We start from the raw sequence: 13273 nt of genomic DNA, 5'->3' as shown, positions 1-13273 counted from the left end.
CTGAATGTGCAAAATGTAAGATTGGATCAGGAAAATCAGCACATCACCTGAATTCATTTCAGGCTTTTTTTTTTTTACATCCTTTACGTTGTTTTGTTGGTGTTGTAATGCTTTCATTCATGTTGTAGTGCTTTTGTAATTTGTAATTGTGCTTTCAATTTGCTGAAGTGGCTTGCACCGTACTGCAATATAGTAATGTTGACCTACAGGATGGTTACTTATGCATCAGGGAAAAAATGTTTTCATTGTTATCAGTAGTTGACCTGTCAAACGGGGCTGATAAAGAGAAAACCAATCCCATTGATAAAAGAGCAATAAGATGCATTAAAAAAGTAGAATGATATGTAGAGATAAACTTTTGGACAAATGTTTCATTTCTAAAATTACATGGATGTAACAGATAGTTCAGCCTAATTCATTAGACCAGGGCTTATGTCAATTTACAGATTCATTTTTGCTAATAATCGCAATGTTAATATCTAGCCTAATATAAGTTGAGGGGTTCTAATTTTGTTGTGCATGATTATTATATGATAGTTGTCACTGTGAGAGTTCACAAATGGTTTAGTGGTGAGCATGCATTCCATCTTTACCTTCTGTTTGGTAAGTTTACTGCATGTATTTACAATGCAATCATGTAACTTATTAGCCAAGCAATAAATAGAAAATCACAGATATTAACTCCAGTCAACTCTTTAGAGACAAACTTCTACCAGCCAGTCTTGTGGCTCCTTTGTGGATGACCTTTCCCCTGCACACACCAACAACTACTCATGACAGTCATGACTCCATGTTCAAATTAGAAATAAAAAAAACTCAGCAACGTGGGAGCGTTATAAATGGTAGGACAGTAACTTAAACTAACCATGTTATCCGTGAAACCATAAGGCCAACCCTACAACTTATTTACATCCACTTATGTACAGCAGTTTGGGTGAAAAGAAACTTTTAAACGCTCCCTAGCTAGCATGCTAGCTAGCAAGCCTGCTAGCATCCATTAGCTGAGCGGTTACTGGAGTAACCGCTAAAAGGCTAATGCGTAAAAGCGACAGTTAGAAGCAAATTTGAAGAGCTCCCAGTGATATCTGGAGGATATGAGGTAAATGTTGGGTGATAGACAAAGAAAGACCTGTGTTGGTGGATCAGGTTGCTCGGTGGATGCCATCTTCCCAGCCCCCCCGATAGGTCGACGGTATCACGCTCGATTGCTTTTCCTGAAGATGGCTCTTGTTTGTAACGCTCAAATAAATGCTTAATGTGTTTTAGCTCTTACATGACTCCTATCAGAGTCTTGGCTGCTAAAATACTGGAAAGGTGCGTACGTTAGCTGTAGCGTCTGTGTGTTTTTGTGTTGTCATGGTTTCAAACATAAAAGGTATAAAGTAACACAAAGTGTTTGCAATTTAGCTGATTTTGTCTCTATTTCAAGACAAGAGTATGTAAAAACAAGTGCAATCTTAATTGACTGTTTTGTTGTTTCGCAACATTCTTTTCTCGTAAAAACTACACATCCCAGCATTCGTAGCGCCCCAGTGGCGGTTCCGCATTCGAAAAGGCAGAAGTAGCCCAGTTGAAAGCTTAGCACTGTAGTTTCGTGGTTTCTAGGTTGAAAACTCAAAAGCGGTACAGGACTCAAAGCTTGAGTCTTATAATGACAGATGGGAGACCCTGCAAAGTGTGTAACTTCACACGGCAGAAGTCATGCGGAGTGGTTGTTCCCTCGTTGGATGATCTGAAGAAAAAAGGTAAGTCGGCATGAGTTCAGCATTTGCCGAGGAACTGTGATTTAAACAAACAGGTTGTGTTAGATGACTATCGAATTCGTGAAGTTCCACTTACTGTTTTTTGTCCATGTCCATTTGGGTTTGCGCCTCAGGTCAGAGACAACATGGAAGTGAAAGGAAAGAGTTAACGATGTTGACGATATTCTGGACTCGTGGTGCCTTCACTGCTCAGTTAAAGCTTGTCAATCATGAGCACTCACGACTTGTTTCTGCACACAGGGACAAGTCGATTCCAGTCGTGTTCGAACCTGCAAGTCTTAAAACTTAGAAATCAGTCCTCTGTTTGTGTTCATTCCTAGAGAGCTAGTCACCAGGCCCTTTTCACTGCAGCCATTCAGCCTCTGCCCATCGAAGGCATTTGATTTTCTTGGGTTGCGCATTGCTGCAGCTGTTTATCCTTTGAATAGTTATCTGCTTTGTGAAACACAAGTGTAAATGTCACTGCTGACGTATGAGACACACCAAAAATCAGATTCTTTTTTTTGTGGTTTATTGCATAAACTCATTGAAAATAGTTGACAAAGGGGAATAAATGCTTTCGGTTGGCATTGTAGAGTTTCTCGATTGCAATTCCGGTGGTGTTATGACTACGTTGTGACAGAATTACTCAGGTCGACATGCTTTTTTGTTCATTATCTGTTAACTCAAAATTGCTCTCCCTCCAACAGGATGTGAGTTTCTGGGAGTGAGCCCCTCAGACCCAGTCACTGTGGTCCTCGAGGATGATGGGACCATAGTAGAGGATCAAGCCTACTTTTTGTGTTTGCCTTTTAACACCAAGTTCATGCTGCTGCATGACAAAGAAACGTGGGCTCCAGCTCGCAAGAGTAAGCAGGTCTAATTATCATAAGCCTAGATTGTCACCCTGATGTGGGAGGAAAAATGCACATTTTATGTATTTTGTTGCTCTCTTCGCTGTTATTACAGTTGATGGCGGCACGGCTTGGATGGTGAGAGAGTCTGTGGTTCTGCAAACTGATACCGTCGACTCCTTCATTGTTGAGGCGCCGTGGTGCAATCTAGCACTGCAGCTGAAGCAAGACCTGACCAGTATCATTCTCATGTCTGAGGGAGACCTACAGGTACGGGCAGCATTTCACTGTTTCACTTTAGAATCCTGTGTTGCAGATTAGAAATAAGATAGATAGATAGATAGATAGATTTTTATTACACAGACTCAAAGCCCAAATATACATAAAAAAGAAAACAAAAACGATAAATAAGGTTGCATAAAAACAACAACAACAACAACAAAAAACACATTCCAATAGTTCCTTGCCATTTTAAGGTGTTGGATCTTTCAAGCAGATACAGTTTTTCATTCGTGCATACTTTCACATACATGTGACGTTTCAAGAGAATGTTGTACTTTCCTCTCCCAGTCCTTAGTGGAGGTGCCGTGCTCTAAACTAGCCTCTGCCCTGGGCTTCCAAGAGAAGAAGGCAGAGGAACTTCAGGAGACACTGCAGAGGGTTTTGGATCGCAGGGAGGAGGAAAGGCAGTCCAAAGAGCTGCTCCAGTTATACCTCAAAACTGTGGAGAACGAGGACAGACAGCAGGGAGCCACAAGTCCTTCTAGTCAGGACGGTAAGGCAAAATAAATGTGTAGTTACTGCTTTTTTAAAATATATTTTGATTCTGCCTACATGAAAATGGTTATTGTAAAAGACGATCTATGGGATTTTATCCTTGTCTCATGAAGGAAAGCGGTTGAACAGTTTGAAATACTTTTTTTCCTTTGTCAGGAGAATAAGTATGTTGTATTTCTTTTGAGATAATAATGTTTAACAGAAACCTTTTGGCAATTTTTCTGTAAAATCTTCTGCGTCTGATTTAGTGAGGAAAAATGTGTTGTTCACAAGTTCCTACAAACTCTGGGATTTGATTTCAGTATGTATCTAGTCTGAAAAAAGAAATGAAGAGATATAAAAATATTTCTACATCAAGATTTTGGTCCCTTATCATTTGTCAAATATTGTGCCCTTCTTTCCATCCTTTCTTTTCTGTATCCTTCTTCATCTGCTTATCTTTCCTCCTTCCTTAATTTTGTCAATTTATTCCTTTCTTATTTATGCCTGTACTTTGTCTATCCTTCTCTTCTTATATTCCAGGGAAACATTGGCAAACGGTTAAATGTCCCTAGCTATTTGGGAACAAGAAGAAATGTTTCAGTAATTTCTTTCTAATTTATGGGTTGACAAAAATTATGAATAAAAAGAAAACAATGTTATTTTTATTATAGTGTTCTTTTTCTCTACTGAATGAATCTGTTATGTGAGATTATGCTTCTATAATAAAATAGAAATGTATTCTTAGGCATTTTGGAGATGTTAATGAGTTTTCGACCATCAATATCTTACTATCAATCAATCAAATTTTATTTGTGTAGCACATTTCAGCAGCAAGGCATTTCAAAGTGCTTTACATCATAAACACAAAAACACAAAGTCATGCATCATGGGATAAACAATACATTGTTACGTATTACGTTTCAAATACAATACTAAACAGGTGTGTTTTTAGTTGAGATTTAAAGGAAGTCAGGGTTTCCGTTGTTTAACAGTTTTCTGGAAGTTTGTTCCAAATTTTTTGGTGCATAGACGCTGAAAGCTGCTTCTCCTCTCTTGGTTCTGGTTCTGGGGATGCAAAGCAGACCAGAACCAGAAGACCTGAGAGGTCTGTAAGGTTAATACAATAACAGCAGATCTTTGATGTAATGTGGTGCTAAACCGTTCAGTGATTTGTAAACTAACAACAATATTTTGAAGTCTATTCTTTGAGCTACAGGGAGCCAATGGAGGGACTTTAAAACTGGTGTTATATGCTCTATCTTCCTGGTTTTAGTTTACACAAAACTTATTCAACAGGAAAATATTTGCCTGAATTTAAAGAAAACAATATTAAGGAAAAAAATCAAACTTTTTTAGAGGTCATTTTCTAGATGTTTCAGAGATCAAATGTACTTTCTACACATTTTGATTGTTCATAACACCTTGTTGCACTTTTACCCGTTGGTCACTAGATGGAGTCATTGCAGCTCCTCAATAATCCCTAATATTTCTACCAATTAACCACAATCTATTCTGAATATAAGAGAAGACCTGTTTTGATATGTCAGGTGTTGGAAATGTGGATATGCTGGACGGATTGGAGGCCGACTCTGCGTCCGAGTTCATGTCCAGGACACTGATGGTCCTGAAAGGCAAAACCAGTCCAGAGACCAGACTCTCCACTGAGGATTTGCAGGTATTCTCTCACCACTGCTCTGTAACGGCTTAAATGATCTAAATACAATAATGTAAAAACACCTTTATCAGAAAATCCAGACCTCTACAAAGATTTATAATACTTAAGCAGAACCTTGCAACAAAACCATAACCCAGCTGTTTTGTGAACTCTGTTGTATTTTTCTTGTCTCATTCCATCTGGTGCGAGGTGTTTCTTATATAATTTGTATTTTTTATAGTTTATAAAAACATGCACATAACGTTAAGACCTGGTCTGTCCATAATCAGTTATATATGTGTTTATATGTGTTAACCAGCCTATATTTGAAAGCAATTCAAAAGCTTTATTTGTTCTCATGCAGCTGGCCACTAGTGTTCAAAATGTCTGATTAATCGCCAGGGGAGACTGAACCGTCTGCAGGAAAAACAGCTTATTATTCATCAGCAGGCTGAGTGGGCCTGTGGTCCTGGAAGCACACTGATAGGGGAAAAATTGAGGCCATCATTTCACACCCCAACTTTGAGCAGTGCGCTTGTTGCTCAGGGCGCACATTAATACCAGGGACCCCACTCAGTCTGACATGTGAAAATACCTTAAAGAGACGACAGAGGCTGGCAAGTGTACTGATACCTTTTAAACATTTTCCCATGGTTTGACGTTCCAACCCTTTTTTACTCACTTGACCCATGTGTCTACCAGCTTTGCAGATTTGAAACCTCCCAGTTTTGAGTCGTTTGCCGCTCTCAACAGTTTTCTTTGCACCACTGCCCTGCATTGAACCGCTTTTGTCTTCCCTTTAACTCTGACCAGCTTCACTGCGCCGACTGAAAAACAGTATCTCCACCATGTGTGTTTTTGTGTAGTGATGTCAGTTCTCTGCCATATGTGGCTTTGAACCGCCTGACCTCTTTACACAATGATTTCCTATTTGCCACTCATGAGATTGTATCACATCCAAATTCCTGTGAAGTTATAAAACCTCTCATGTAGATAGATTTCTTTTGTTTGAAGTCCTGTTATGTGTGTTCGGCTATGTGTGCTTCCAGGCGGTAGTGAGCAGAGGGCTGGAAGCCATGCAGCAGGTGCTGGGTTGGGATGCAGACAGGACCGCCGCGCTGCTGCAGGCCTGCGAAGCGGAGCTGTCGACGCGCCTGCAGCAGATTCAGGCCATGCAGTCCATCAGCGGCACGCAGCAGGACGGCAGCAAACACGGGGAGGAGACGGGAACAGTGGCTCTTCCCCGTGGGGGCAGCTAGGTTTGACCGAGCAGAGACTGATAAGGATTCACACTAACCTGCCTCGGGGTCAGGAAAATGGGATTTGCTCTGTGTTACTGTTTATGTAGCTACTGCTAAGAATGTTGAAGATGTGGATCTCCGCGTCGTTTTGAGAATGCTGAGAAAGCAGTGAAGTTGGTGGATGTCTGGAGAGCGCCTGGGCTGATTTGCACAAATGTGTTCAGCTTGAATGTGTTTAACCACTTTTTGGTTTCAATAATGGTGTTATGTTGGGATGATGGCTACAGACAAACATATGCTTATGAATATTAACATGCTAGCTCCCAGTAATCTTATATATAAAGATGTAATGGAGGCAAGTGTGGTTTTGCTGAAAATTGATGTCATCCAGTACTTGGCAGGTATCGAGAGCTAAAAGTGCCACAATAAATAAATAAATAAATACATAATTATTTGTACGTGGAAATTAAAAAATATTGGTATTGTATTCATCAAATAGTTACCTCATCAATACGGAAATATTTGTAATTCTTAAAATACACAATTATATCCGCTAATCTTCCTTTTAAAGTTGAATTCAAATATAATTATTGTAGTATTTTTTATAATTATCTCATAGTCCTGAATTGCAGCAAATGGTGATTTTTTTTTTTTTGAACTTGTGAGCAGATAACACTGCCAGATTAACATCTTGTCTATGTCCTGTGATAGATTTACGTGTACATCTTCCATACAATCCTGACAGTCATGTGTTGGTCTGATGGATGTGTGATGTAAGCCTGCGTGTGTTGGTCCGTGTGACATGAACACGCGGTAGGTTCTCTGTTGTGTCCTCTTATCTCTGGAACACTGAACAGAATCAATGTACTTGTTTTTACTTGCGTAATCTTTTTGCATTTTTTGTGTGCAAGATTAGAATACAGACAAAACGTGCTCCATTCCCAACTGTCCTAGCATAATTAGTGAGTATTGTGTCTTTGCAAAACCAGTTGAGCTTCGGTGAGAAGCCTTTTCATGAATAGTTTTTAAGCAGATTGTTCTCCAGGATCCATCAAGGTGTAACATCTGTGTAATATGATGTAAAGGCTACTTTTCACATGTCTTTTGGTAAATAAATGTGTCTAAAGTTTTTGTCTTGGCCTCGCATTTTTGTGCACCAGTTTAGTATGTTTCTGCGTGAGTACACGAGTTCTGAGCTCACTGCTGCTGGGGTTTTTTCCTCCAACAGCTACTTAATGGGAATCATGGTGTGCGTAATTCCTGTGAAGCTGGCTCCACCTCGGCTGAACGGTTTGGCGCGAGCGTGATGCAGTATCTGAGCAGTCAGCTGCACTGCACTATCGTATGTCACGCTGTCTGTAAGGATGAGATGGTGACTCGAGAGCGCTCCGGTAAGCACCCGGGTTCCCCAAAGGGCTGTCGCAGCACATCATGCTGGAAACAGATCTTATTCTGTGTGGCTCAGCTGAGACCTTCTGAATTTAAGGAAGTATGTATCTGTTTAATCACAACAAAAACTCAGAGTAGGTCTAATAAAAAAATCCACTAAATTGAACCGAGCAATTTGTAAAGAGGCGGAAAAAGATGAGAGAAAATGAGTGTAATTAATGTCTTGATAAAAATGAAATAAATGAGCTGAATGATGCATGAAAGAGTAGAGGTAGTCACAACCTCTGACCTTTTCACATTGATCACAAATGTTTGCATTTTGGGGGGATTTTTGATGATAGACCAACACCAAATGGTGAATATTTGTGAAATAAAAGGAAGATGATAAATTGCGTTTTTTATTTATTGGCTGTTTTTCAGGTAAATACTTGTTTTGCCTTTTCCTTGTAGGTGAAAATCCCTGATCTATGGGCATACATGGCTGATGGATCGGACACTCAGAATTCTTTTTGTCACCTAACATTTCTTTAAACTTCTCCACAACTTTAGTCCAGTCCTATGTGCTGTTTCCTGGTCTTCGGTAGCCTGAACAGAACAGCCGAACTCAGAATAAATACCTTTAAAACTCACTTGACTGTAAATAAAGGGCTCTTCTGTAATTGTACATAAAACTGGGTTGAACACAAATGCATGACCACCTTAATATTTTTTAAACTCCCAAAATAACTGAGCTTCCACTTTTTCAAAACAATTGCGTACTACTCAAATTTTTACTAAAAAGTAAAAATTAAGAGGTGTAATTGAAATTGCAGGTGACGTGCATTTAATTGTCATTGTAGTGGTTCAAAAAGTCAGAAAAAAAGAACAAAACTTAAAGACTGTTATAATTATTAATAGCAAAATAAAAAAATAAAAAAAACATCTTAAAACTTGCAGAGGAAAATATCCAGACAGGAAGCCATCAGTTTTGAAGTTATGATAGCTATTCAGCTTTGGTGCTGGTGTATTTGATCTTCCACCCCTTGTTTTTCCCAGTAGAGTCAGACCTGAACACCACATGCACTTGGTAACTTCCGGTATCAATAGAGTCTGGTGGTGTCAAGCCACAGAACGGCCCATACTCTTGTCCAGTTGTTGAAATCTTAAAAAAAAAAAAAAAACAACAAAAAAGAAACATCCATAAGTTAAAAAGAAGATTGACTCATTGGGTCCCTGACCAATGCTCTGCCAAACTCAAATATGCAAGAAAACGCAGAAGCGTGTAGTAAATCAGCTGGCAGAGGGTAAGTCAGTGACAGGTCGTCTGAAAGCCATGGGGAGGAATACATTACTTATTCATCGTCTTGTCTACATTAGCCTTGTGCGGTACTGACCTTGAGCATATCATATGGACAGGGGGCTTCAGGGTGTCCCTCAATGTCAAAAGGTTCCAAAAAGTGGAGAATGATTCTGGAGCCCTCTGGCAGACTGATGGTGTGATCGCACTGGCTCATGGGTGGATAGGGGTTTGGGTAGCCAGGACTAGTGAGAGCTCCAGATTCTGACGTCAACACCTGGCTTTTGCAGGGCACTGTAGATGAAACACAGATTAGATTAAATTTGCACTTGTTTTGGACGTAAGTGGGTTCATACGCAAGCATTGTGTCAATACTCACCTTTTCAGATTTACTTACCTTTAAATCCTGATAGAGTTAAACACTTTAGAATATAAGAATCGTACCCACCTGGAAAATGCAGAAAGCACTTTTTGTACCATTCCAGAGCACGAAGGAACCCTATACCCAGTGTTCACACCTCAGTGAATGATACTGAAGTCTTAAAATTGGGTTCTTCCTTCAACTGCTTTGTCACGTTGGATTTTTCTCTCTTTTTTTAAAGAGAGAAAAGAACATTTCTTTGTGAATTGCTCTCTCCACTGGCACCATAAAAGATTAGATTAATTTTGATCTGTGTTATTGCCCTGGCAAAGTGTGCAGATGAAGTAATGGACAAAAACAAATGAGCTTCCGCAAAGAGGCAGAGTTGCTGTAATTTATATAATTAGAACAATCTGTGGGCAGATAATCATTTCTGTCTATTCATTGCATGATTTGTTGTGCCACCGTTTTTTTCCCCTGGCAAAGTATAATAATTTAAGGCACATCAGATGGTAATTGTGATTAATTACCTGGTGCCGGTGCGCTGTAAGTGCTGCACACAGGTATCAATTTTTATAGCCATTTTGAAGTTGCTCTTCCCTGAGGAATCGGCTGTGATTAACCTCACTGCGCACCAGCTGCTGGAGATCAGCAACTGCATGCATCAGAATTTGTTTTCAGCCTGGAATTAACACCTACTACATTATAAAATCCAACATCTTACACTTACTATGAGCCTTATGTTAAAAGTCAAATCATTATTTTCTGCAAAGGATTTGACACCAACAAATGGTGGGATCTCACTATATGTAGGTGCATTTTCATCTTGCTTAAAATGTCTTAGAATCTTAACGTTGTGTTAGTGAGGCATTTTGAGGACTTATTTTCACCACTTGTTTGAGACGGAGACAAGAGGCTGAGAGGCTCAGCGTGAGTTCATCCGCTCTGCTTTATAACTACTAATGCAGTCATTCCCTCATGCCGAGCTCTTTAGCACCACACCTCATCGTGAGCCCAAACGAACACCCCTCTTGGGCTTCAGCTCCGGTTGCTCCTACCTGTGCAGGATCTCTTGTTGTCATGGAGAAGGTGTCCCTGCTTGCACGTGCAGTAATAGCCGCCAATGTAATTGTGGCAGAAATGGTCACACACTCGCTCGCCATCTACCCTGAATAGGCACTCGTTGATATCTGGAAGAGACCGACACAGGTTGATGGCTTAGTGTTACTCGGTACATTTGTATCTTTTCACTCTGTCTTAATGAGACGTGTGAGCCTGGAGGGTGCCTTGAGCCTATTAACTGTTTCAACTGTGAATATTTATTTGGATTCATCACCCTGAGCAGTGAAAGCCAATACTGCTTTAGCACATGAGCCATACTCACAATTAATTTATTTCCATTGCACTATTTAGTGTAATACAGTAAAATATCAGCCAGCTGAGGTTTGATGCTACAGCAGGCCGGGTTGCTGCACCTTAAAAGAACCTGGAAAGAAAATAAAGCGTGAAGGTGTGGTCCTTGTTACCATACACCTCAAAGAAATAAAATAACTCCAATGAACTCTGAGTAAAATGCAAACGAAGAATGCAGAACCCCCCTCACTACTTTTTTTTAAGTGTGCCATCCATCCATCCACCCACTCACATTCGGTATGTTTAGCATGCTTCAAAGCATAGCTGTGTATGCTTTGTTGTCTGAAGGCTTGGAGTCATGGTGAGTTTCCTCAAGATGGTAGAAAAGCTCTTGTCTAGACATTTTTCACATGCATTAAAAACATTCTTGATAACTTTTAGTTGGTCTGAAGCTCTGCAGCGATGACAAACAGAATAACTCACATTTATCTTTATGTCTTATAGAGGTAACATGTCTACTGTGCAGTCTTATTCAATAAATTAGAGCATATGTCACAAGTCTCATTTGTCAGATTAAAAGTACCTGTTGAGCAGGTATTAAACATAATGTTCATTAAGCCAACATTTAAAAAACTAAACTTTTTTATTGATCTAATATAATACACTAATTTTAGTTGCTATCTCGTCACTGGCTGTTGGCAGAAAATCTCTCAGACTAAAAGAAATAAAGGTATTAAAACAGGTAGTTCTTGTCTGGTTGATCTACAATTTTCTACATGATGATAGAGTCAGTGAAATCAGTGAACTTTTTGATAATATTCTAATTTACTGAATGGGTCTGTAGGATTCATTGTGACATCCTGACTTTAACTTCTCGGGCTTTGAATTGTTTATACTCCACCTCGAGACTGAGCTCTCATTCTTTAGTATTCAACTCTGTCTTTCAAGGTGCTGCTGATTATATTCTTACTCATACTTCATAATATCTATGAAAATTATTCATATTTGTTGTCAATTAACTATGTTTATTTAGATTTTTGCCATTGTTTTATTCATGTTCTAATGTTCATGCTCTCACTGTGACCAATGTCATTTTTATTTTTGAAAGATGCTCCTGTTAACATTTACAAACTACTACAAAGCAAACATCATTAAGATGCCAACTAAACCAGTCACAATTAAAAAAATTTAAAAAAAACTATGGAAATAAAAATGATTTTTATTCATCCTGCTGGTTTTCTTTCAAGTTTAAGTTGCATCAACTTGCAAATTGAAAATCAATACTACTTTAATGCCTGGTCAGATCAGCTCCTTATATAGAGATTTGAATGGATGCCATTTACTGATAGGGAATTTCAAAAGCACTAGTTTTTATTCTGGGGTATCAGAGTAAAAAGTTTTAAATGCATATATGTGGCTCCTTTGAGCTCATCATATAAAACAGCAAAAAGGTTAAAAATGTTAAAGAAGTGTGGATGGTTTAGGGGGTTTGTCTTCTGAATGGACCCACTTTTGTAGAAAAGAGATACAACATGACAACGGGTAGGTGGAGGAGTACCTACATTTCTTCAAACAAGTTTGAACATTTTTTTGTTCTTCTGTCAGTCTTTCTCATAAGATGTGTAAGGCTTAAAAGCTGACTGCGCCTACGATGCTCTAATAGTCCCATTGTTTCTACGTGAACTTTTAAAACATTTCAATATAGCTGCTGCTGATGTCCTATTTGCCTTCTGGGAACAAACGTCACATTTTTCCATCACCTTCTGAGGTGTAAAACGCTTGGAAGCCAGTGAATCGGCCTTCGTTAGAGTAGTCACTCCTAAACACCACCGACATGACGTTCCCGGCTGACATGATGATGGTGTTCCTGGGGGTGCTCTCGTGGTTCTTCTCCTCCTCGCCGCAGAACCGCAGGGTTTCATTCCCTTCCGCCAAAACCTGTTTTGACAGGGTTGGAGGCCTCTTTGGTGAGCAAGGAGTTCCGGTTTGCACAAACGGGGCTTTGTTTAGATGCAGCTCACCTGGATGTGGTCGTACTCACACTGATTGGAGGGCTCCAAGCTGAAGTGGGTGAAGTAGAGCTTGATGCGGTGGCCGTGCGGAGCGGTTATGTTCCACACCACGAGCTGGTTGTTGGGGTATGGCTGCGGGAATCCAGGGGAGGCGAAGCTGCCGTATAACCCGGTCATTTCCACACTCAGTGAGAAACCAAGGAGGAAAGACAGGGCAAATGCACAGATGCCACTGCAGAAAATTAGGTGGGATAGAAGCAGGTTGGAGGAATCACACTCTGAAAAAAAAATAAGAAAAAAAGAAGAGCCGACACTCACCTGGTCATGTTCGCTTCACAGCCCTGAGACGCTGCCTGTTTTGGAACAGTTTACTCTGACTAATGGGGAGGTAAATGAACTCAGCTGTCCCAGCAGGCTGACATTTAGGTAAACAAAACGAGACAGACACATGATATGTGTGTCATCATCCCTCCACCTTCCTCTCTCACACAAATCTATCAAACTGACCGATGTCACAACTGTTCAGGTTCAATTTTAGGCTTCAATTTCCTCCTGTTGTACTTCATATATCATTATCAGTTATTGATAAACATTTTAAACTTTTAATCATTTATTTTAAGCCTTTCTTTTTG

The 13273-nt window shown here is 39.7% G+C and overlaps 3 protein-coding genes across 6 annotated transcripts in view; 1 reads left to right on the top strand and 2 right to left on the bottom strand.

Moving 5' to 3' along the window:
• Positions 1 to 1379, bottom strand: part of pex14 (peroxisomal biogenesis factor 14) — a 61769-nt gene extending 60390 nt beyond the window's left edge. For all 3 annotated transcript variants that reach the window (XM_055049651.1, XM_055049653.1, XM_055049652.1), the window contains exon 1: positions 1130 to 1379. In XM_055049651.1, the coding sequence (XP_054905626.1) occupies positions 1130 to 1165 (36 nt within the window). In that variant the 5' untranslated portion in view covers positions 1166 to 1379. The remainder of the gene's footprint in view (positions 1 to 1129) is intronic.
• Positions 757 to 7381, top strand: dffa (DNA fragmentation factor, alpha polypeptide). Of its 2 annotated transcripts, none has more exons than XM_055049655.1 (6): positions 757 to 842; positions 2453 to 2611; positions 2712 to 2866; positions 3167 to 3371; positions 4903 to 5030; positions 6059 to 7381. In XM_055049655.1, exons 1-6 carry the CDS (start codon positions 791 to 793, stop codon positions 6266 to 6268), a joined length of 909 nt encoding a protein of 302 aa, XP_054905630.1. In that variant the 5' UTR covers positions 757 to 790; the 3' UTR covers positions 6269 to 7381. The 2 variants fall into 2 exon arrangements, with proteins under 2 accessions (XP_054905630.1, XP_054905629.1); XM_055049654.1 differs by lacking the exon at positions 757 to 842 and adding an exon at positions 1545 to 1745.
• A 646-nt stretch (positions 7382 to 8027) lies between these two features.
• masp2 (MBL associated serine protease 2) lies at positions 8028 to 13019 on the bottom strand. The gene is made up of 6 exons (XM_055049374.1): positions 12960 to 13019; positions 12651 to 12873; positions 12390 to 12567; positions 10335 to 10466; positions 9013 to 9209; positions 8028 to 8780 (listed from the first exon to the last, which is right to left on the bottom strand). The coding sequence occupies exons 1-6, from the start codon at positions 12965 to 12967 to the stop codon at positions 8622 to 8624; spliced, it is 897 nt and encodes a 298-aa protein (XP_054905349.1). The 5' UTR covers positions 12968 to 13019; the 3' UTR covers positions 8028 to 8621.
• Between the last annotated feature and the right edge of the window lie 254 nt (positions 13020 to 13273).

This window comes from Poeciliopsis prolifica, unplaced genomic scaffold (assembly GCF_027474105.1).
Source record: "Poeciliopsis prolifica strain line A6 unplaced genomic scaffold, Auburn_PproV2 SCAFFOLD029, whole genome shotgun sequence".
Taxonomy (NCBI): domain Eukaryota; kingdom Metazoa; phylum Chordata; class Actinopteri; order Cyprinodontiformes; family Poeciliidae; genus Poeciliopsis; species Poeciliopsis prolifica.
Note: the sequence above shows the minus strand (reverse complement) of the source record. Positions and strands in the feature narration are given on the sequence as shown.

What these genes read in the sequence shown, in the direction of transcription:
- masp2 (XM_055049374.1), bottom strand. An exon ending in GTGAGTACGACCACATCCAG is followed by an intron (nt 12,568 to 12,650) that starts GTGAGCTGCATC and finishes CTGTCAAAACAG; the next exon opens with GTTTTGGCGGAAGGGAATGA. An exon ending in GTCCATATGATATGCTCAAG is followed by an intron (nt 8,781 to 9,012) that starts GTCAGTACCGCA and finishes TTTTTTTTTAAG; the next exon opens with ATTTCAACAACTGGACAAGA.
- dffa (XM_055049654.1), top strand. Translation starts at nt 1,652, where the DNA reads ATGACAGATGGGAGACCCTGCAAAGTGTGTAACTTCACACGGCAGAAG. An exon ending in GGATGATCTGAAGAAAAAAG is followed by an intron (nt 1,746 to 2,452) that starts GTAAGTCGGCAT and finishes TCCCTCCAACAG; the next exon opens with GATGTGAGTTTCTGGGAGTG. An exon ending in TGTCTGAGGGAGACCTACAG is followed by an intron (nt 2,867 to 3,166) that starts GTACGGGCAGCA and finishes TTCCTCTCCCAG; the next exon opens with TCCTTAGTGGAGGTGCCGTG.